This window comes from Lactuca saligna, chromosome 8, assembly GCF_052625555.1.
Source record: "Lactuca saligna cultivar CGN05327 chromosome 8, ASM5262555v1, whole genome shotgun sequence".
Taxonomy (NCBI): Eukaryota; Viridiplantae; Streptophyta; class Magnoliopsida; order Asterales; family Asteraceae; genus Lactuca; species Lactuca saligna.
In genome coordinates this window covers 100,378,065-100,400,133 of record NC_136424.1, presented here as the reverse complement: position 1 = coordinate 100,400,133, position 22,069 = coordinate 100,378,065, and the positions used below count along the sequence as shown (strand labels likewise).

Below are 22,069 nucleotides of genomic sequence, written 5' to 3'. Positions count from 1 at the left end.
TTTCATTCATATCATATAATTATTACAATGCTTAAGGTGATATAGATTTATGGAAATATATATATATATATATATATATATATATATATATATATATATATATATATATATATATATAATTCCAAAAAAAAAAGTTTCAATGTTTTTTTTAAGTTAAGAGTTATATGTGATAAACAAAATTTCAAAAATGTCATTATGTTTAGTAAAACAATCATTTTTGTCCTAAAGATTTTAGATTGTCATCATTGGTCCAAAATAAAAAATAAAAAAAAAATTATTATGGTTTTGGTCCTATACAATTGTGAAAGAAACTTATTTGCCCTTATTGTTTTCTTTTTCTGGTTTTTATTTACTTTTTTATTTTTTAGATAAAAAGAAAAAAAAATATAGCCCCATCCAACCCACACTTCGCTCTTTAACACACATCAACTCCATTTATCTCTATCTTCATTGTCATGCTGGAAAATACCACCATTCTCTCTGGGAACCATTGTTACATACCTAAATAACCGAAACTTTTTACCACATGTACCAATACAACCATATGCATGCCATATATTGTCCGTCGAAGGCATCAAAACCATAGCACCACCGGTGGCAGCAAAAACCTAGCTTCGCAGTCATTGGTAACCTTAATGACACCTTCATCAAAGATTTAAGATCTTATTTAAACAACCTTCTAAGAGAAGGATGTAGAGAGATAAAGAGAGAAAGGCATCGTTTCTGAGTTTGTAATCCATAGCTCCAATATGTAAACCCTAACGCCTTGTCGTTAAGATCTAAAACCTCCATGGCAGGCAACGACAACTTTTATGGTATGAAAACCTTAAACCGTTTGTGTAGAAGGGTGACATATTTAACTCTTCTGACAACGGCTGGTCAAGGTTTCTAATAATGGAATCCCTATTCCATCTAACTATTTTTTGACAACTCCCTCCCCTCATCTTCATCGATGGCGGGCATATGATATCTAACGATTTTTCGAGAAGTCTACATCAAAAATAAATAACTCCAACTCCTGCTTTGAGGGAGACTTCGACCTAGATTAGTGATGCTCCAATGAATCAATCGAGCTTCAACCTAGACATCAATTCCACACAGAAAAATGTATAGAACAAAAACACATTTTATTTTGTTAATATATCTCTAACATAACTTTAGATTCTAGTGTAATTGTGGTATGAATGAAAGATGTGAAATAGATATTGGAGTATTGTCATCTACAATCTTCTGATTCCAAATATGTTGATTTTAATCTTCATGTGTTTATTTTTTTAAGGTAAACATAATTGAATCCCTCGTTTGCATTTACAAGTCGATCAAGTAGCATCGTTCCAAAATGGTGGGACTCGGTCGGGTTTTATTAGTTGTCGATGCTAGCATCGATACAAGATTTAGAAGTGTGACGATGATTGTGAAAAAGTCTTGAAGAAGTTTATCAAATGTAAGTGTATAGGTAGGTGAGGGTAAGATGGCCCCTTTACTACCAAATGGCTTCTAGCCTAGCAACATCAGGTGTTGCCCTACCTTCTAGAGGTTGAGGGTTCAAGTCTCTTCATAGATATAAGTGAATTTAAGAAGTAGTTTAGGAGTAGGTTAGATTTGTTGTTTCAATTATTAAAAAAAATGGCCCCTTTACTCTAATATTTAGATAAACATAAAAATAAAAGAAAAAACTTTTAAAATCAAAATTATCAAATGAATTATTTTATATTCGTTAGAAATAAATAAGGCTTTGGAATAATATGGACCATCTCATAAAGGATTCTATAAAGAGTAGGTTTATGTAAATAACCTAAGACTATTTATACCTATTTATCTGATTTGAAACTTATAAAATTCAAATAAATCGTGTGTGTGTGTATATATATATATATATATATATATATATATATATATATATATATATGAAAAATGAATATACCCTTAAGGATATATAAGCTTAGGTACCTAAACTCACTATATTACGTCGTTTTGTATCATATAATACATTATAATTGTCTAATGTGTGCTTATAATTTAACTTCTAACTTGATTTACTTCTATTATTTTTATAAATTACACATTTATCTTACTCTTATATAATTTTCATTTTCAACTACAATATATATAACCTAATAGGTGTTCGGCAAAAAGATGCAATGTAAAAGAAAGATAATAATGAAATTTTCAAAAATCTTGAAAGTAAATAAAATTAGAGGTTAAAGTTTGAAAACATTATAATGAAAATATCAAACAAAATAACGTATTATGATGTGTTTGAGTACCTAAACTTTTATACCTTTAAGGATATATTCACTTTTCTCATATATATATATATATATATATATATATATATATATATATATATATATATATATATATATATATATATATATATATATATATATATATATATATATATATATATATAAAGAAAAAGAGAGAGAGAGAACATATTCATCCGATTATTATTTAACAACACGTCATGGGAAAGATTTATTAGGATAATATTAGATTTAACAGAATGATAAGTTTAATGATACACAATTATACATTATAGAGAATATATTTATATGATTTTATTAAAAAAAAAAAAAAAAAGTGATAAAGGATAAAGAAAGAAAAATAATAAAAGGGAGGGTGGAGGTTGGGTAAAGGGGCCCACAATCACATTGGGGTTAGAGGTCTCAACGGGTGGTATCTTCAACGAGGGAAGGGGTGTGTGGCGAAGTATAAAGAGACTCATACACCTGAGGTGTAGAAAACCCTTTCCTCAACAACACCAAATCTCTCTCTCTTTCTCTTTGGGGTTTGAGTACAATTCAAACTCCATTGCTTCTCTCTCTTCATTATAACCTACTGATGCTCTTCTTCATTCATTAATTCCCCCCAATTAAACACATCTCTCTTGCTCTTTTGATTTCTCGGCGTCGTCGCCGCCGTTCATCGGTGTTGTCGTCTCTCTGCCACTGCCAAGATGGGCGGTGATAAAGCGCTTAGTCTCGAAGAGATTAAAAACGAGACTGTTGATCTGGTATGAACAACACTTTCTCTTCTTCTTTACTCCTTTCTGATGGATTTTTTTTTTCTGAATAAACTTTTGGAAATCAACTGAAGTTTCTGTTGATTTTTTTTTTCTTATTTCGATTTGAGATTTGCGATTGAAATCATCGTTAGCGACATTAACATCATCATTGATTAACGCAGCAACATCATGTTGTTTATTTTTAATTTGCTTTTTGGTGCGTTCACGCATGTGAACACTTTCCTTCATAAACAAACACCTTACTTCACTTATTTATTCCTCCTATCAGTTACGAATCGATTAAAATAATGATTTAAATTTCCTGTACGGTTTGCATGCTAATCGACAAAGTTACTTGTTTTTCTTTCTTAAAAATAATTTAAACGTTTTCTTTGCGTTTCTTCTATCACTTTCAAGGTATGTGTACGATTGCAAATTTGATTTTAACACCTCATGATTCGCTTTTATATATGCCTTTATTACTGTTCAACTTGCGTAATAGAATGAAATTCTTCAATTATTTACTCTATAATTCTCACGAATAATAGAGGTGGATTAATTGCTATGATCTCTTAATCAACAGTCTGAGTTTTATTTTAATTCGAATATGATTGATCTCCTCTATCGTGTGTGGAAATTAGAGATGATTGTAAAGAACTCTTTTGACTTTAAATTCAATGCATATTCAAAGATGGATTTGTTGATATTGTTAAGTTAAGTTGATATGATAAATATAATGGAATTAATTTGAAAAAAAAAAAAAAAATCTTGGAGGAAATATAACTGAATTTGCAGGTTTTTTAGAATTTTGATTTTTTGTTAAGTTGTTAGAATATCAGAATCTTTTGATATCATTAGATAAATCAAGATATTTTTGTTAGGCATCAAATCTAGATTTTTTACTTTTAGGTTCTTGATTTTGATTTAAATTTAAAATAAGTGGTTATTATTTGTTTGTCCAACTAACTTACCGTCTTACATGTTTTTTTTCTTTGTTCATTTTATGCTGTATAATCACTTAATTTTTTTTTTATAAATTATGTATTATGTTATCACTTTTTATTTTTACCAATTTATGTATCAAAATAATTCTCTTATTAAATTATACATACATAACTGGTAAATTTGTTAGTGATAAATTGAAATATGATTGCATAAATTGGTAAGAATTCCATTTCATTTTATTATTTAGTAAAAATGTATAAAAACAAGTTATTAAATAAATAAGTGAAACGAGAAATCAATGAACAAAAATATTGAATTGTTGCAAGATGAAATAAATTTCCGAAATCGAACTTATCTAAGTTAGAGTAAAATGTTCTATATGATTTTGAAATCAATATTGGCTATTAATGCTTACATTCTACGCAATAAATTGTACGCATTAAATTTAAAGTTGAATCCCTAAAAGAACATGTTTTTATATCATAAAATTATATGGTACATGAATTATTACCAACTGTTAATCAAAATTTATGTATACATTATTGATTGTTACATAATTCATATGATTTTCTTATTAACATGTCTTCTACACATTTTAGTGTTCAAAATATCACCTTAGAAAAAAAAAAAAAGTAATAGTATTTAGTAGCCTATTTTATGTATATATTCTCACTTAAAGTCTTGGATACTTTTGCAAAGTAGTCATTTAGCTTTTGAAATAACGCTTGAAAATATTGTAAATGAATAGAGCAACGAACTACAAAAGTCTATAGGTATACTTTTTAAATTAAAAATTAAATAATTGTTAATTTTATTAATTAATTAATATATTTAGTGATAGTACAGTACTTTTAAATAATTCAATGGAATGTGTCTGTGAATGAGAGAAGGTGTTGTGGCCTTGTAGGTACATGTCCGTGGTACCCTTGTCTTGTTTTATGTTTTTTTCTTTTCTTTTATTTATTTATTTATTTTTTGTTTAACGGCTCTGACTCATGACTAATGACTTTCTGACGCTGTTTCTTGGATTTTTGGATTCTATAAAATAAAATATGTTTTCATTCAAAGTCTTAATTTTTAATTTAATAAATTAAAAAAAAAAAATACTTAATGAGAATCGGTTAAAATTATATGTTTTTTGGTAAGGTGTATATTTTATATTTTATATTTTTATGCGAATATGGCTTCTTTTTTCCACCACCCACCTTTTGTGGCACGGAATTCCCGATGTACCCTTGCTTTCTCGTGTGGTTTAGTTGGCTTTTAGGACCTTTTTTCTTATTCGGTGCGTGAGTGAAACCCACCCGTTTCTTTCTCTTTGCCTAGGTGCTGCCTTTTTATTGGTTGGAAAATTAAGAATATGGGTTAATGGGTCCCACCATTTTGAGTTTAGTGGAAAGTCAACCTGCGTTACTCAACCATACATGTCCCTGTCTTTGTTGTTTTTATTCATGTAACCCCATTTGAATAGCTTTCCACTTATTTATATTCTTTTATTTCATCATTAGCTCAAGGAAAAAAAAACAAGTACATATTTACAAAGTTAAAAATGGGTGATACTTGATACAACTTTTTAATATAAACAAACAAAGTGGAGGAAGAAAACGTGATTGTCATTTTCCAATCTAACTATTAATTTTTATTTCTTTTTCCTGTGATCAAAGTAGTAACTATATTTACCACTATCTTTTGTTTTATAAAATCTATGCTATGTAATGACAACTATTTATTTCACAAGAAGTTACATCCATATGCATGTATAAAATATAAAATATAAACTTTTTTTTACCTTAGTTGGGTGGGGTTGGGTGTTACCAAAATTAGTGACACATTTCCATTAATAGAGTGTGCATTTTTCTGTTAAAGTTATGTGAATTGTGATGAGGGAATGGGATATATACCAAACGTTACTAACAAGGGATGGTGAGGCATGTGTGTATATCTATCTATTTATTTATTTATTTTATTTCAAGAAAATAAAATTATACCCATTTTTAGTGGGCATTGATTCTCTTTCTTTTCTGTGATGGGTCATAATCATTGGAACCAGATGCCTGTGTCACATGAAATTGTGGAATAAAACTAAAGTAACGATAAAGATTAAGTTGATATAAAATCAAACTTTACGTTTATTTTATTTTATTTGGATTACTTTTTACTTAATTATTGTTTGTCTTGTAATTAACAGAATGTTTTTAACTAACCATATTTGTTTCTGAAACTATAGGAAAAAGTACCAATCGAGGAAGTGTTTGAACAACTGAAATGTTCCCGCGAAGGTCTAAGCTCAGATGAGGGAGCCTCAAGAATTGAACTCTTTGGACCCAACAAACTCGAAGAGAAAAATGTAAATTCAATATCATGAATTCATTAACAATATTTATGTTGGTCTTTTGTTAAACAAATTATTTTGTTTTGAAATGTTTACAGGAAAGCAAGTTACTCAAGTTTCTTGGGTTTATGTGGAACCCACTCTCGTGGGTCATGGAAGCCGCTGCAATCATGGCCATCGCACTGGCTAACGGCGGTGGAAAACCACCAGATTGGCAAGACTTCGTCGGAATTGTTTGCCTTCTTGTCATCAACTCAACCATCAGTTTTATCGAAGAAAACAACGCCGGAAATGCCGCTGCTGCACTTATGGCTGGTCTCGCCCCTAAAACCAAGGTATTCATTCCTTCTTCTCTTCATTTCATGTCGCCGGAACTTTCTCTTTTCACTTTTTACTTTTTACTTTTTACTAACCACTTTTGTCTTTCAGGTTCTCAGGGATGGTCGTTGGAGTGAACAAGAAGCTGCGATTTTGGTTCCCGGAGATATCATCAGTATCAAATTGGGAGACATTGTTCCCGCAGATGCTCGTCTTCTTGAAGGAGATCCTTTAAAAATTGACCAATCTGCCCTTACCGGTGAATCTCTTCCGGTGAACAAAAACCCTTACGATGAGGTTTTCTCTGGTTCGACTTGCAAGCAAGGAGAAATCGAAGCTGTTGTTATCGCCACCGGTGTGCATACTTTCTTCGGAAAAGCTGCACATCTTGTCGACAGCACCAACCAAGTCGGCCATTTCCAGAAAGTTCTTACAGCAATCGGAAACTTCTGTATCTGCTCTATCGCAGTCGGAATGGCAGTTGAAGTAGTCGTCATGTATCCAATCCAGCACAGGCCTTACAGAAGCGGTATCGACAATCTCTTGGTTCTGTTGATCGGTGGAATCCCAATTGCTATGCCGACTGTTCTCTCCGTCACCATGGCCATCGGATCACACAGGCTTTCACAGCAAGGTGCCATCACCAAAAGAATGACTGCGATTGAAGAAATGGCGGGAATGGATGTACTCTGCAGTGATAAAACAGGGACACTTACACTTAACAAGCTTTCCGTGGATAAGAATTTGATCGAGGTGTTTGCTAAAGGTGTCGATAAGGAACAGGTGTTGCTTTTTGCTGCTAGGGCTTCAAGGACTGAAAACCAGGACGCCATTGATGCCGCCATTGTTGGAACCCTAGCTGACCCCAAGGAGGTTTGTTTTTTTGTTTGATTGTTTCTCTTTTTAAATGTATCTGCTTTCTTTGTTGCTGACGTGTTTGAGATGTTTTTAGGCTCGAGCTGGGATTAGAGAGGTTCACTTCTTTCCATTCAACCCTGTTGACAAGAGGACAGCGTTGACTTACATTGACGAACGTGGTGACTGGCATAGAACAAGCAAAGGTGCTCCAGAACAGATTTTGACCCTCTGTGGATGCAAAGAAGATATGAAGAAGAAAGTTCATGCCATGATTGATAAATTTGCTGAACGTGGGCTGCGATCTTTGGCCGTTGCAAGACAGGTTTGTATAGCTATACATATAATTCTTTAACTGTGTTGGAATTTTCAAAGTACACTTGAGCCTTTTATTTTTTTATACTTACACTGAGTAATGGTGGAAATATGATAAATTTGCAGGAAGTCCCTGAAAAATCAAAAGATAGCCCTGGTGGTCCATGGCAATTTGTTGGATTGTTGTCTCTGTTTGACCCACCAAGGCATGACAGTGCTGAGACTATTCGCAGAGCTCTTAATCTTGGTGTAAACGTCAAGATGATCACTGGTAATTATAATCGCAATCATATCTCCTAATTATTAAATAATGATTTTTCTTTTCACTAATTATATCATATACGTTATTATCATTAATTTACAGGTGATCAACTTGCCATTGCTAAAGAAACTGGTAGACGTCTTGGAATGGGAACAAACATGTACCCGTCTTCTTCATTGCTTGGTGGACACAAGGATGCAGCCATTGCAGCACTCCCCATTGAAGAGTTGATCGAAAAAGCCGATGGATTTGCCGGAGTTTTCCCTGGTGTGTGTGTGTGTGTGTGTTTTTTCTTCCAGAAACATTATATTGGAACCAAACAGCCCCTAATATACAATTTTTATTATGTTACAGAACATAAGTATGAGATTGTGAAGAAGTTACAAGAAAGAAAGCATATCTGTGGAATGACTGGAGATGGTGTGAATGATGCCCCTGCTTTGAAGAAGGCGGACATCGGAATTGCTGTTGCTGATGCTACAGATGCTGCAAGAGGTGCTTCTGATATTGTGCTTACTGAACCTGGTCTCAGTGTTATCATCAGTGCAGTGCTCACCAGTCGAGCAATTTTCCAAAGAATGAAGAATTACACCGTTAGTCCCTCCCTCTACTTCCCCCCCATTATCAATATCAGTCCTTGAAAAAATACTAACATCTTTTCCTTTTCCTTTTCCATTTCCAGATCTATGCTGTGTCTATCACCATTCGTATTGTGGTAATTTACTAGTTACAAGATTATGATTTTAATACTGAATTTAATTATTTATATATATGAATTAAGTTAATCTATATATTTTTTTGTTTTGTAGTTTGGGTTCATGTTCATCGCATTGATATGGAAGTTTGATTTCTCCCCCTTCATGGTTCTGATTATCGCAATCCTTAACGATGGTTAGAGAGATTTCACTTCAAGTCTTGTACTATTCGTTGTCGTAATAATTTTGAATTTTTTTTTAATAAATCTGGTTGGTTGTTTGTTTGATAGGTACAATCATGACCATCTCAAAGGATCGTGTGAAACCATCTCCATTACCCGACAGCTGGAAGCTAAAAGAGATCTTCGCCACTGGAATCGTACTAGGAGGTTACCTAGCTTTAATGACCGTCATCTTCTTCTGGATCATGAGAGACACCGACTTCTTCACAGTAAGTGAAAAATAATTTAAATTTTAAAAAAATATTCGGTTACTAATTTTGATAAACACGAACCCTGGCAGAACACATTTGGTGTGAGATCGATCAGAAACAGTGAGGTGGAGATGATGGCTGCTTTGTATCTCCAAGTGAGTATTGTGAGCCAGGCTCTAATTTTCGTCACCCGTTCACGAAGCTGGTCGTTTATCGAGCGCCCTGGTCTCTTACTATTGGGCGCTTTCCTAGCAGCACAACTGGTACGTACACTAGTACATATTTCCGACAAGAAGCAAAGATAAAAACTAAATCTGAAAAAAAAAAAAAAAAAAAAAAAATCAATTTCAGGTGGCGACTCTTATAGCAGTATATGCTGAGTGGCAATTCGCGAGAATCAAAGGAGTAGGGTGGGGATGGGCAGGTGTCATCTGGCTCTACAGCATCGTCTTTTACTTCCCTCTCGACATCATGAAATTTGCCATCCGATATATCCTTAGTGGGAAAGCATGGCACAATCTGCTTGACAACAAGGTAAAGTTTTTTTCTTTTATTTTTTTTTTATTTTTTAAATTCATTCATTCGTAAATTAACTGTTGATTTTGAAAAACAATTACAATTACAGACTGCTTTCACATCGAAGAAGGAATTCGGAAGAGAAGAGAGAGAGGCTCAATGGGCTCTTGCTCAGAGGACGTTGCACGGACTTCAAGCACCCGAAGCTTCCAATATCTTCAACGAAAAGAGCAGCTACAGGGAACTCTCTGAAATCGCTGAGCAAGCTAAAAGACGCGCTGAAGTTGCAAGGTATCTTTCTTTCTTGGAAAAACCATTCTCTCTTTAATTTAATAATTTTGGTTTTAATGGATAATTTTGGTGAGTAGGCTACGGGAAGTGCTGACGTTGAAGGGACACGTGGAATCGGTGGTGAAGCTGAAGGGGCTGGATATTGATACAATCCAACAGCATTACACAGTGTGAGAAAGAGATGATGATGAGAAAATTTGAAGTGGTCTTTTAGTTTTTTTTTTTCCTAAGTTATTATGAAAGAGACTACTAGTAGGTTCCGTTTGATAATTGGTCTGAAAACACGGGGGAAGGGATATAACCCCTCAAACTGTTTTTACTTGTTCTGTTTTCTTCCGGTGAATTTCCAAGTGAGTATTACTTGCTGCTTACCTTTACCTTGTATGGTTGCTTTACTATGGTTTTAAAATAGAAACAATGAAAGAGCCATGTCATGTAAAACTAAACATCTCCCATAACGTAGTTTCTGCTCTTGCTAAACTTTGCTTCTTCTTACTTGTTGCTAATTTTGTTAATCGATGGATGCATTGTCTTCTTGTAATGTACAAGTTCTATATGCATACCCTTTTATATTGACATGCTCAATTGTGTGCTTATAATATACAAGTTCAATATGCCGAATCAGCTTTCATCCATGCAAAATGTCGCCTTGATCAATCAACTAGCAAGACATGTCATACCAACATCTCCAAAACTAAAATCAATATAAGATCTAGCCTTTTACACCAACCAAACCATGGATATCAAGGAAACTTGTAAATAAAGCATTAATCTTTGAAGTCTACACTAAGATTAAATTGATAACGGTAAATGTAAATTTTCAACTATATGTAAACGAAACAATGGGAGGAATGAGAAGCTTGTCGTGTACGTTTGTAAAAAATATCAGCTAATTGAGAGATTGTAGGAGCATAGTGGAAACGTAAGCTTTGAGAGAGCATCATGTCAAATATAAAATGAACATTAATTTTAATATATTTAGTGTGTTGGTGAAAACCAGGATTTAGTGATAAATATGTAGTACCAATGTTGTCACACCACAAGGTTGGATAGACAAAGTAATAGGAAGATGAAGCTCATGTATTCTTATTCTTCCAACTTCAAGTAAGAATGAAAAAGTGATAGAGTTGTATTGATGTACACGTTTGGGAATAATGATACTCTTATTAAATGTATGGATGTTTATCCTGAGAGTGTGCACATGGAAACTCAGTACAGCGCCTTAACATGTTTGGATATGAAAAGAAGAACTTTTGAATGGAACCTTCAAAGCATTGGGAACAAATGATGTGAATGATAAATGAGTGAATCCTATCCATTTTGGAGATTTGGGACAATTTTCACTGTAATGGAAGCTTAATTAACCGTAGGGGTAAGGATTGTACCCGAGCCCTACGGTGAGTGGCTGAAAATTAGGGATTTAAGTGTCTTTCTTAAGTAGAGATGGAAACGGATTGAGCAATACCAGGGACCCAATCACCATCTTCATCTTCACCCTTATCGTCGAATCTCATTTCAATCCTCATCCTCATCGAATAATATAAATGAATCTTTATACCCACCCCCAATGGGGACCAAAGATCCCTCACAGAGAAGCAAGGATTTCTTTTTCTATTTTAATATGAAAATTTTTATGTAAAAAAGAACTCTAAATTTCAATTTTACTGGCATGAGTTTATGATTTCACAAAACATAAAAATATTCATATATTGCGTAAAAACTATAAAAAAATGTACCAAATTTAAATACATACATGGAAAATCAAGTAGAAAAAATTATTAGAGTGATATTTGAAGTAACAATAGATAAACTAAGAAGAAGAAAAAAATTATAAACGAGATTAAATTAGATAAAGAAAGAAGTAAAAAGTATAATTTAACTAAATAATTACTAATGAGTTATATTACTTAGATCAAATTTTGGATATTGTAAATTTACTCTAAATATATGTTTTGTATTATTTTTATATGTTAATATCTACCGAGATCGGGTAGAAGATCGGGAACTACGGGTATCTTCATCCTTATCCCTGCTTTTATACTTGAGAATCCCTTATCCTCGGTCAAACTAGGTACATGTTGTTTTTTTTTTCTTTTCATCTTTGGTATTATGCTTTATTTTTGTTGTTCGTTTTATCCTAGTCTTATTTCTCTCACTAAGTTTTTGAGATTAGGATCCTACTCTCACATTGCAATATTAGTCATCATCAAGGCATAATAATCATTCATCTTGTGATGGTTATGAAGCTAAAGAAAGGTTGATTCGACGTAGAATTTGTGAACATCTACCGTTAATAATATCGTCTTAAAATTGAGTTGTGTAGATCAAGTTAATTGTGTAGTACTGAAACTGATGTTCGAATCTAGGGGTTTATATTTGTTGAAGGGGGTGATTAATTATGGTTAACTCTTCTTGGTAATTGTTTTTTTATTGACATATGAAAGCTATGATGAAGCATAAATAAACTCTTAAACTTTATACTTTTTACAATAACAACTTCATCCAAATTAATACTTTTTACAATAACAACTTCAATTAATACTTTTTACAACTTCAATTAATACTTTTTACAATAACAACTTCATCCAAATTAAGGAGTGAATCTCAACATTACTCTTCTTGGTAATTGTTTTTTTATTGACATATGAAAGCTATGATGAATCAAAACATCAACAACTTCAATTAATACTTTTTACAATAACAACTTCATCCAAATTAAGGAGTGAATCTCAACATTACTCCCTTAGGATTTGGAGTTCAATAAGCTTGACATGGATTTTATATATATATATATATATATATATATATATATATATATATATATATATATATATATATATATAAAATCCATGTCAAGCTTATTGAACTCCAAATCCTAAGGGAGTAATGTTGAGATTCACTCCTTAATTTGGATGAAGTTGTTATTGTAAAAAGTATTAATTGAAGTTGTTGATGTTTTGATTGAATTGTGCTTGCACAAAATAGTGGTATACGTTAGATAGTTGGTTAATGGGAACATGTTTAAGTGTTGTGTAAGGCTTAGTTTTGAAAACTGATGTCTTGAACGTGTACTATACAGATTTGAATAAACTCAGAAGGAAGAAAAATTAAGAAAACTCAAGCAAGGGAACATCATCTGGTCCAAATATATCAAGGTGAGTAATTTCTGTTACTCGAACCCTTAATGTTCAAATATAGATGTTGTTAGTGGGAAAAATCAATATACAAATGTGTCCCTTGTTCAATTCAATGATAAGTGAAAAAGGGTATGGACGATCTATTGACACATTTTTAGAGGAACTATAGTGAATGATTATAAATCTAGTAATATGATGTGATATCATAAGAATTCCAAATATAGTTATAAATATGTATAATGTTATGATTATGTACCTTTAATTAGTTATTGTTTAGCAATAATAATTCTTAAGTGGAATCATACAAGGAGGAATATATGTATAATAGTTATTGTTATGATTCTAGGACCTGGGGTCAGCAAAGCTACACTTGTGGAAAGTGCGGCAATGGTGATTCTGGGGTTTGTCGAGCTGGTAGTGGGTGCCATAGGTGTGGCAAGGAGGGGCATTATGGAAGGATTGTCACCAGGCCTCCCCGGTTCCGAGTATGAGGTTATGTTATCACTGTGATCAGGTTGGCCACTTGAAGGTCACCTGTCTGTTGCTTGTCGCTAAGCCAGTGCAGGCTCACGCGCCGGCTACATTGAGGATTACCGATGGGAGGCAGGGTAGATTAGAGCCCCTGAGGGCTCAGGGGCGCGCCTTCCAGCTTACAGCCGAGGAGGCCAAGGCAGCACCAGATGTGGTTGCTGGTATGTTTCTATTCTCTATCTCATTTATTATATCTGTTTTATGCTTATCTGTTGTACCTGTGATTAGGTACGTTTTTAGTGAACTCTTGCCTGCACTGGTTTTATTTGACTCGGGGGCGAGTCGGTTATTTGTATCACATACATTTAGTAGGGAGTTCAGTGTGCCAGTTGGTGAGCTAGAGTGTCTGTTGCGAGTCTCTATCGCCAATGAACACGTGGTTTCTTCTTCTTCGATCTATCGAGGATGTGAGTTGGAGATCTTCGGGGTGTCCTTTCCCGATAGACTTGATTCCGATTCCCATGGGGGTGGTGTGCGTGATTGTAGGGATGGACTAGCTTAGTCGATTTGGTGCCATGATTGATTGCGAGGGTCAGTGGGTGGTAGTTTGAACCCCAAGTAGGAGAGAACTCATTGTATATGGTGAGGACACCAAAGTAGGATCAGGGTTTTGTTCAGCTGTCAGGGCTCGACAGTATATTCAACACGGGTATGTGGGTTATCTAGCGTACGTGGTGGATACGCGGGACAAGGATCGGACTCCGGTTTCAGAGGTTCCAGTGGCCAGGGAGTTTGTTGATGTGTTCCCAAAGGAGTTACCAAGGATACCTCCGGAGAGGCAGGCCAAGTTTCGGATCGACCTGGTGCTAGGTGTGGCCCCTATCGCTAAGGTGTCGTACTGATTGGTGCCACCCAAGATGTAAGAGCTGTCATCATAGCTGCATGAACTGTTGGGCAAGCAGTTCATTCGTCCGAGCAGTTCTCCATGGGGAGCACCGATCCTCTTCGTCAGAAAGAAGGACGGTTCGCACTGGATGTGCATTGATTACAAAGAATTGAACAAGTTGACGTTGAAGAACCGTTATCCACTCCCGAGGATTGATGATCTCTTTGATCAGTTACATGGTGCATCTTGGTTTTCCAAGATAGACTTGAGGTCGGGATATCACCGGGTCCGGATCAGAGAGGAGGACGTGGAGAAGACCGCATTTCAGACTCGTTATGGACATAACAAGTTTGTGGTGATGTCATTTGGGCTCACCAACGCGCCAACAGTATTTATAGACCTGATGAATCGGGTTTGCAGACCGATGCTTGACCGCTCGGTCATCGTATTTATAGATGATATCTTGGTATATTCCAAGACCCGAGAGTAGCACGAAGAGCACCTCAGGGAGTTATTGCGAGTTCTGAGATGGGGACAGTTGTATGCCAAGTTCTCGGAGTGTGAGTTCTGGTTATGAGAGGTCAAGTTCCTTGGACATCTCGTTAACCAGGAGGGGATTTTGGTCGACTCGGCCAAAATCGAGGCAATCGTGAAGTGGGAGGTGCCGAGATCTCCTTCAGACATCAAGAGTTTTCTTGGATTAGCAGGGTACTACCAGAGATTCATACATGATTTCTCCAAGATTGCAGTACCCCTCACTCGTCTTACGAGGAAGGGGTGGATTTCCGGTGGGGCCCTGAGCCGTAGAGGGCATTTGAGACCCTCTGATAGCGTTTGTGCGACACCCTATTTCTGACTCTTTCAGAGGGAGTCGATGATTTTGTAGTGCTCTGTGATGCATCCATCACAGGGCTAGGAGCGGTCCTCATGCAGAGAGGACGAGTGGTAGCCTACGCATCGCGGAAGCTAAAGTCGCATGAGACGAGATACCCTACACATGACTTGGAGTTGGGAGTGGTGATATTCGCTCTCAAGATTTAGAGACATTACCTCTATGAGGTCCGTTGTACCATATACATGGATCACAAGAGCCTAAGACACATCATGGATCAGCCGAACCTGAACATTAAACAACGTAGGTGGATGGATGTAGTCAAGGACTACGACTGCGAGATCTTTTACCACCCCGATAAAGCGAATCTGGTAACAGACCCTTTGAGCCGCAAGTCAACTGGGTCTTCCACCCCAGCGATATGTATGAGGATAGCGGTGGAATCTCCGTTTGTGGGTTTTATCAGAGATGCGCAGGTTGAGGGCATGCGACCAGAGAACTGGAAACTGAAGAGGATCAGGGGTGAGAACATCCAGTTTATGCAGGATAGTCGTGAATTATTTACCCGATGCGGTAGGGTATGGGTTTCGATGGCTGGCGGGGTCAGACAGACAGTTATGGAGGAGGCTCACAAGTCTCACTTCTCTAATCACCTGAGGGCCACCAAGATGTACCGGGACTTGATTTTGAGTTACTGGTGGCCATACATGAAGCGAGAAATCCCTTGGTACGTCAAGAGGTGCTTGACCTGTAGGATGGTCAAGGCCGAGCATCAGAGACCGCATGGCACGCTGTAGCCCCCGGAGATTCCCATGTGGAAATGGGAATGGATCACGATGGACTTCATTACCAAGTTGCCGAGGATGACGAAGGGGTTTGATGCTATATGGGTCATCGTGGATCGATTAACCAAGAGTGCCTATTTCTTGGCCATACGGGAGAGTTCATCAGCCAAGAAGTTGGCCGACGTGTATGTTTGTGAGATCGTCGCTCGCCACGGGGTTCCGATCTCCATTGTTTCCGACCGAGATGTTAGATTTACCTCTCGATTCTGGAAAAAGTTCCACAAGGAACTGGGCACGTAGCTGCATTTTAGCACAACGTATCATCCGCAGATAGACGGTCGAGCGGACCATACAAACCCTCGAGGACATGTTGAGGGCGTGTTCCATTGACTTCGGTAGGAGTTGGGATTCCCACCTACCCCTTGCAGAGTTCACCTACAACAACAACTATCATTCTAGCATTGGTGCCCTACATTTCGAGTTGTTGTATGGGCGGAGATGTCGCACCCCGGTTTGTTGGGGTGAGGTTGGACATAGGGTGATGGGATGGATGGAGGTAGTCTTGCAGACTACTGAGAAGATTCAACAGATTAGACAGGGACTGTAGATCGCTCAGAGTCGGCAGAAGAGTTATGCCGACAGACGTCGATCGGAGTTAGAGTTCCAGGTCGGTGACATGGTACTCTTCAAGGTTTCTCCCTTGAAAGGCGTGATCCGCTTCAGGAAGAGGGGGAAAATGGGTCCCCGATATATTGGGTCGTTCAGGATCATTTCTAGGGTTGGCAAGGTAGCTTACAGGCTAGAGCTTCCTGAGGAGTTTGATCAGATCCACATCACTTTTCACTTTTCACAATTACAGAAGTGCATTCCGAATCAGGAGATGGTAGTATCCTTGGATATTCAGGTCGATGAGCGTCTGAATTACGTAGAGAGGCCCGTAGCCATACTGGAGAGGAAGGTGAAGGTTTTGCGGTGTAACGCCCGTAGATCAGGGCTAGTCAATTTAGAGACAATAAGCGTTAAAAATGACTTTTTTATAGAATATTATTTAGGATGAATAATCCTAACTAAGTTGTAGTATATGTTACATGGTTTCCGTGCATATAAAGAACGCCAAAAGCCGAGGTATAACGAAGAAGTTATGACTTGTTAAAGTTTCGCGACAGAACCGGCACAACGCTGAATGACATAAAAAGTGAATTTACGTTAGAGTGATATTTAGCCTTAGCGATCTAAACGAGAATCGAAGATCTCGTTGTTAGTATCAAAGCGATAAAAAGTTAGGCAAGAACGGACATCAAACGAAGAAGTTATGAATTTATAATGAAATTTTTTGTCCCGGCCTATTAAAAATAAATAATAAAAATAAAGTCAAAATTAGCCGACAGAGTCTAAACGAAGGTTGTAGAGCGTAGTCTCACCTTCGCGTGGATATAAAAAACGTCGAAAACGGAGTTCGTATGAAGAAGATATGAATTTCCGAAGTTTATTAAATAATTTGTAGTTAAATTTAATTGAAAAATCCGGTATTATCCGAGGACGAGTCATCGGACTCATCCGAAGTACGCCCCGCGTACACCGAGGATGTCGACACTCGCATCAAGTGGCTTCGGATGACGAACGCAGTGACGATTTCGGACATGTACGCCCCGCGTACTGCGCGGCATCAGCCTCCTATAAATAGGATGCGAGGGTAGCCGGCTTCTTTGCTATTTTTCTCCATTCTCTCTCCCGTTTTGCATCGATTTGCGTGCCAGAAATACCCCAAAGCCCCGGTATTATTCTCGAGTCCCGAAGCAAGTCCCGAGATCCCGAAGATCCCGAGAAGTACGGTTCCCGAGCCGAAGCTCTGCCTGCGAGAAGTTCGATTTTTGTGGAGATCTTCCAGATCTACCGAAGAATACTACTTCTGCAAGTCGTAGTGCTGTCCGATCATCTTCTGATCAAGTGAGTGTATACTACCTTTCATAAACACGATAATAATACAAGTATGGTTTGAGTGTATTAAGTTTATTGTTGTTTATATGTGTGAGTGTGTAGTTACTTTCTTCTAACACACAAATATGACGTATTTGCTATGGAATACGTGCTATGTGTTTATATGTTATTTGTCTATTTGATATGGGCATGGAAATTGGAGTTTTATATAGGTATTAAATGATTTAAACTGTGTAAGTATTTATATCTACAAAATTGTTGGTTAGATTATAGGTAGATGAAATAGTTGGTGACTATGGAGTTAGCGCCTATTGTATAAACCTTGGCGACTATGGAGTTAGCGCACGTTGAGTAAACCTTGGCGACTATGGAGTTAGCGCACGTTGAGTAAACTTTGGCGACTATGGAGTTAGCGCTTGTTGAGTAAGCCTTGGCGACTATGGAGTTAGCACTTGTTAAGTGAACCTGGTGACTATGGAGTTAGCGCCAGATATAAGATAACTATGGATTTAGTACTTGATAAATAAGCTTTAGCAGCAATGGAATTCGTGCCAAATTTCTTACGAATAAATGAATGAAGGATAGTTGGTTCTTAGGGGAAAACCTTAAGAAGATAATGGGGATGGGTAATTGGGTTGATTGTTTGCTGATTACATATAATAATTATATTATTGTGGGTTGAAAATCCTATATGCTCACCAGGCTCCCAAGCCTGACCCACTCAGTTTTCTTTACATTACAGGTGATGGCACAAGAGTATAAGTTGGTGGACTTGACGAGAGATTTTGGATTATAGATCAGTAGTCATAAATAACTGTTGTAAGATTTATTTTATATTGTTTATGCTTTTGGTCTGTATCGAACATGACATCCCAAGGTTTTATTATTTAATGAAAATACATTCTCTTTGAGAAATGTTTTGATAAATTTTATCATATTTTATTTTAGGAACAAATTCCGCAACTCTTTTAATCAAAAGATTACTCTGATTTTATAAAACAAAGCATAAACAAATCGATCTTTTCTAGCCGTGAAATTGGGGATGTCACATGCGGAACAAGGAGATACCTTTGGTAAAGGTACAATGGGAACATCGGAGGGGATCCAAGTGAACATGGGAGCCAGAGGCTAAGATGCGAGAGCACTATCTGAAGTTGTTCACTGCAGCGGACTTCAAGGATGAAGTCTAGTTCAAGTGGGGGAGAATTGTAACGCCCCGACTCTCAGGTATTAATTTTATGGCTTTAATTTCCATAAATTGCAAGGTCTACTCGATGAGTTGGATGCCCTGACTCATCGAGTAGAAGCGGGTTTGGCCACGTGTTTAAGTGACCTACTCGCTGAGTCCAAGAGAGAACTCGACGAGTAGGAGATGGAGGATGAAACCCTAATTTCTAGGGTTTTGCACCCTATTTAAAGGGTTATTAGCCTCCCTTACAGCCTCTTGAGAGTCCAGAAAACCCTAATCCGTGTGTGTGCTCCATTATTGTGTTTTTTAAGCTTTGGAAGGTGGATCTTAGTGAGAAGAGCTTGAAGATCAAATAGCTAGAAGCAAGGAATGTGTGGGGATATGAAATCTACCTCTTTTTAGCATCATTGGAAGGTATCAAGTCGTTACCTTGACATTCTTTCCTTTTAGATCTCATTTGGTTGAAGATTAGGGCTTTTCTAGCATGTTAGGAAGCCATTCTTGGGTATGAGCTAAGATCTGAAGTTGCAACTTCAGATCTGAACTCTCCTTGGTCTCTAAGTCCATAAAGTTTTCAGCTTTAATAAGTGTAAACCTCTCCTTAGGTGTAAAACTCTATCACAAGCTTGGATTTGACATTATAAGTCTTTAGAGCCTTTCATGCACGTAAAGTTTGCAACTTTACGTGATAAACATGCCTTGGGAAGCTTGATATGCAATAAGGAGCCTTAAAATGGCTTAAAAAGTATCTGAATGGATAAAGGATTGAAGGGACTCAGCGAGTCAGTAGGGTGACTCGGCGAGTCAGCTAGGGTTTTCCCAACATTTAGACATGCATGAACTCGGTGAGTTGCGGGGAAACTCAATGAGTCGGTAGGGGATTTCATGACTACTCGAGTTCTAGGACTCGACGAGTCAGTGACTGCACTCGACGAGTCGGGTCGAAATGGACTGTTGACCTTGATCGTTGACTTTGACTTTTGGCAAGGGTTGACTAATTGACTTCTAGGATATTTTGGGAATTTATGAATATGGTTCTATGGTGAATATAGGTGGTGGAGTTAGTTGTAGTGATCCGAGAGTTTGAGCTTATCACTTCGAGTCGACAGTGGAGAGGTGAGTTACCTCACTATACTAAGGGGTCTAAGGCACCAAGGACGACCCATTGGATATGATATCCTAGCAGTTGGTAGTATGTTGAGTATTGTCACACCCCAAAACCGGAACGACGGAAACGTTCTGGGGTGGAGGATGTCATGTTTTGTATCACAAGACATGCATCATAGTAAGCAAAGTAATAAACAACCATTTCATTAGAAAGAAAGTGTTTACAAAGTATGTGTTCACAAAACATAAAATACATAAGCAAATAACAAAACAAGACTTGGAGCTATACTGCTCCATCTTCTGAATTCTCAGTGCGAGTACCTATCTACTAATTACCTGAGAATACAAGTTATTTTGAAAGAGTTGATCAGAAATTAAGCTGGTGAGTTCATAAGATTTTAGTGATGTAAGTAAGTCGTAGAAAGCTTAGTAAGTTATAGTAAGTTGTAAGTTTTGTTTAGAAAAGTTCGCCTGTTCCCCCAGAAAATCCTATATTTCCTGCTTTGATGAAAGATAAGTAAAAATGACACTACAATCTATTATATGAGTACTAAATGGATACAAGTTACATAAAACTCAAAGTAAACAAACAATCGATTGTGTGTATCTGCCCTAAGCCCACAACCAAACAAGGAACGGGAAATGAGGCGGATGGCACACATCCCATTGGTTGTTAGATCTTTGTTGTATATAACCCTGGTGTATTCCCTTGGTACTCATGGAGTTAACTGTAATAGTTCCTTTATATTTGATGAAAAGATTCTTTAAGAAAACCCGTATTTCTTATAATAAAATAGCAACCACAATGGTTCCTTCTATAATCACTTAGTTTATACTAGTTATATATAATCTAATATCGAACATATAGTTAATTGTGTGGATCTGCCTTAAGCCCACAACCAAACAAGGAACGGGGAATGAAGCGGAAAACACACATCCAACTACCTACCAGATATTAATTATATATAACATTGATGTATAAACTAAGGTATTATAGGATTAACCACCTAAAGTCCTTTAAGTTAAACTAGTTTAATAAAATGGATTAAACCATTTACCGGTAAGTTTCTAGTTTTGTATATCAAACGTTCTATTTGAAAAGTATGTTTTGTACTAGAAAACTATGCATTGAATTACTGACGTATGACCTGACCCATACCTGGTACCCCTTATGATGACTTAATGTATAAGGAACATATATATATATATATATATATATATATATATATATATATATATATATATATATATATATAAAACTAAGATCGAATGGATAATAGGCTGGGTGAATCCGCTCTAAGCCCAAAACCAAACAAGGAACATGAAATGAAGAGGAAAGCACACATCCTATTACCTGTCGGATCCTTTTTAACATATATCCCTTGATGTATATGTTGAGGAATCATAAGGTTAGCATTATAGATCTCTTTCTATTGATTGTTCATGTTACGACTAAGTTATGTATCTTGTGTATTATCGTTGTGTACTTTACAGATGTACCCTTTTATAAATACGTAGGTTGGATATAACTATCACCTCGAGTCTACTAAACCTTGGTACGTGAAATCGTACTGGTTTCAACGCAAACCCAGAAAGATATATTATTAAGTTTTATCACCTCGAGTTTGCTAACCCTGGTACGTGAAATCGTACTGGTGTCAACGCAAACTCGGAAAGATATATTAACGTGTTTTTCTCGGTACTTGTTATAGTATGTTCCTCTCTGTACTTGAGATCGCATGTTCCTCCCTATTT

At 36.5% G+C, this 22,069-nt stretch overlaps 1 protein-coding gene across 2 annotated transcripts; it reads left to right on the top strand.

Annotated features, from left to right (window-relative positions):
* Positions 1-2,734: 2,734 nt before the first annotated feature.
* Positions 2,735-10,340, top strand: LOC145012407 (plasma membrane ATPase 4). Of its 2 annotated transcripts, XM_078971210.1 has the most exons (15): positions 2,736-3,016; positions 6,180-6,299; positions 6,383-6,619; positions 6,714-7,475; positions 7,555-7,782; positions 7,899-8,043; positions 8,137-8,301; positions 8,389-8,627; positions 8,717-8,749; positions 8,844-8,925; positions 9,020-9,180; positions 9,252-9,425; positions 9,514-9,696; positions 9,788-9,969; positions 10,047-10,340. In XM_078971210.1, exons 1-15 carry the CDS (start codon positions 2,960-2,962, stop codon positions 10,141-10,143), a joined length of 2,865 nt encoding a protein of 954 aa, XP_078827336.1. In that variant the 5' UTR covers positions 2,736-2,959; the 3' UTR covers positions 10,144-10,340. The 2 variants fall into 2 exon arrangements, with proteins under 2 accessions (XP_078827335.1, XP_078827336.1); XM_078971209.1 differs by having other exon boundaries at positions 2,735-3,016; positions 8,137-8,627.
* The last annotated feature ends 11,729 nt before the right edge of the window (positions 10,341-22,069 follow it).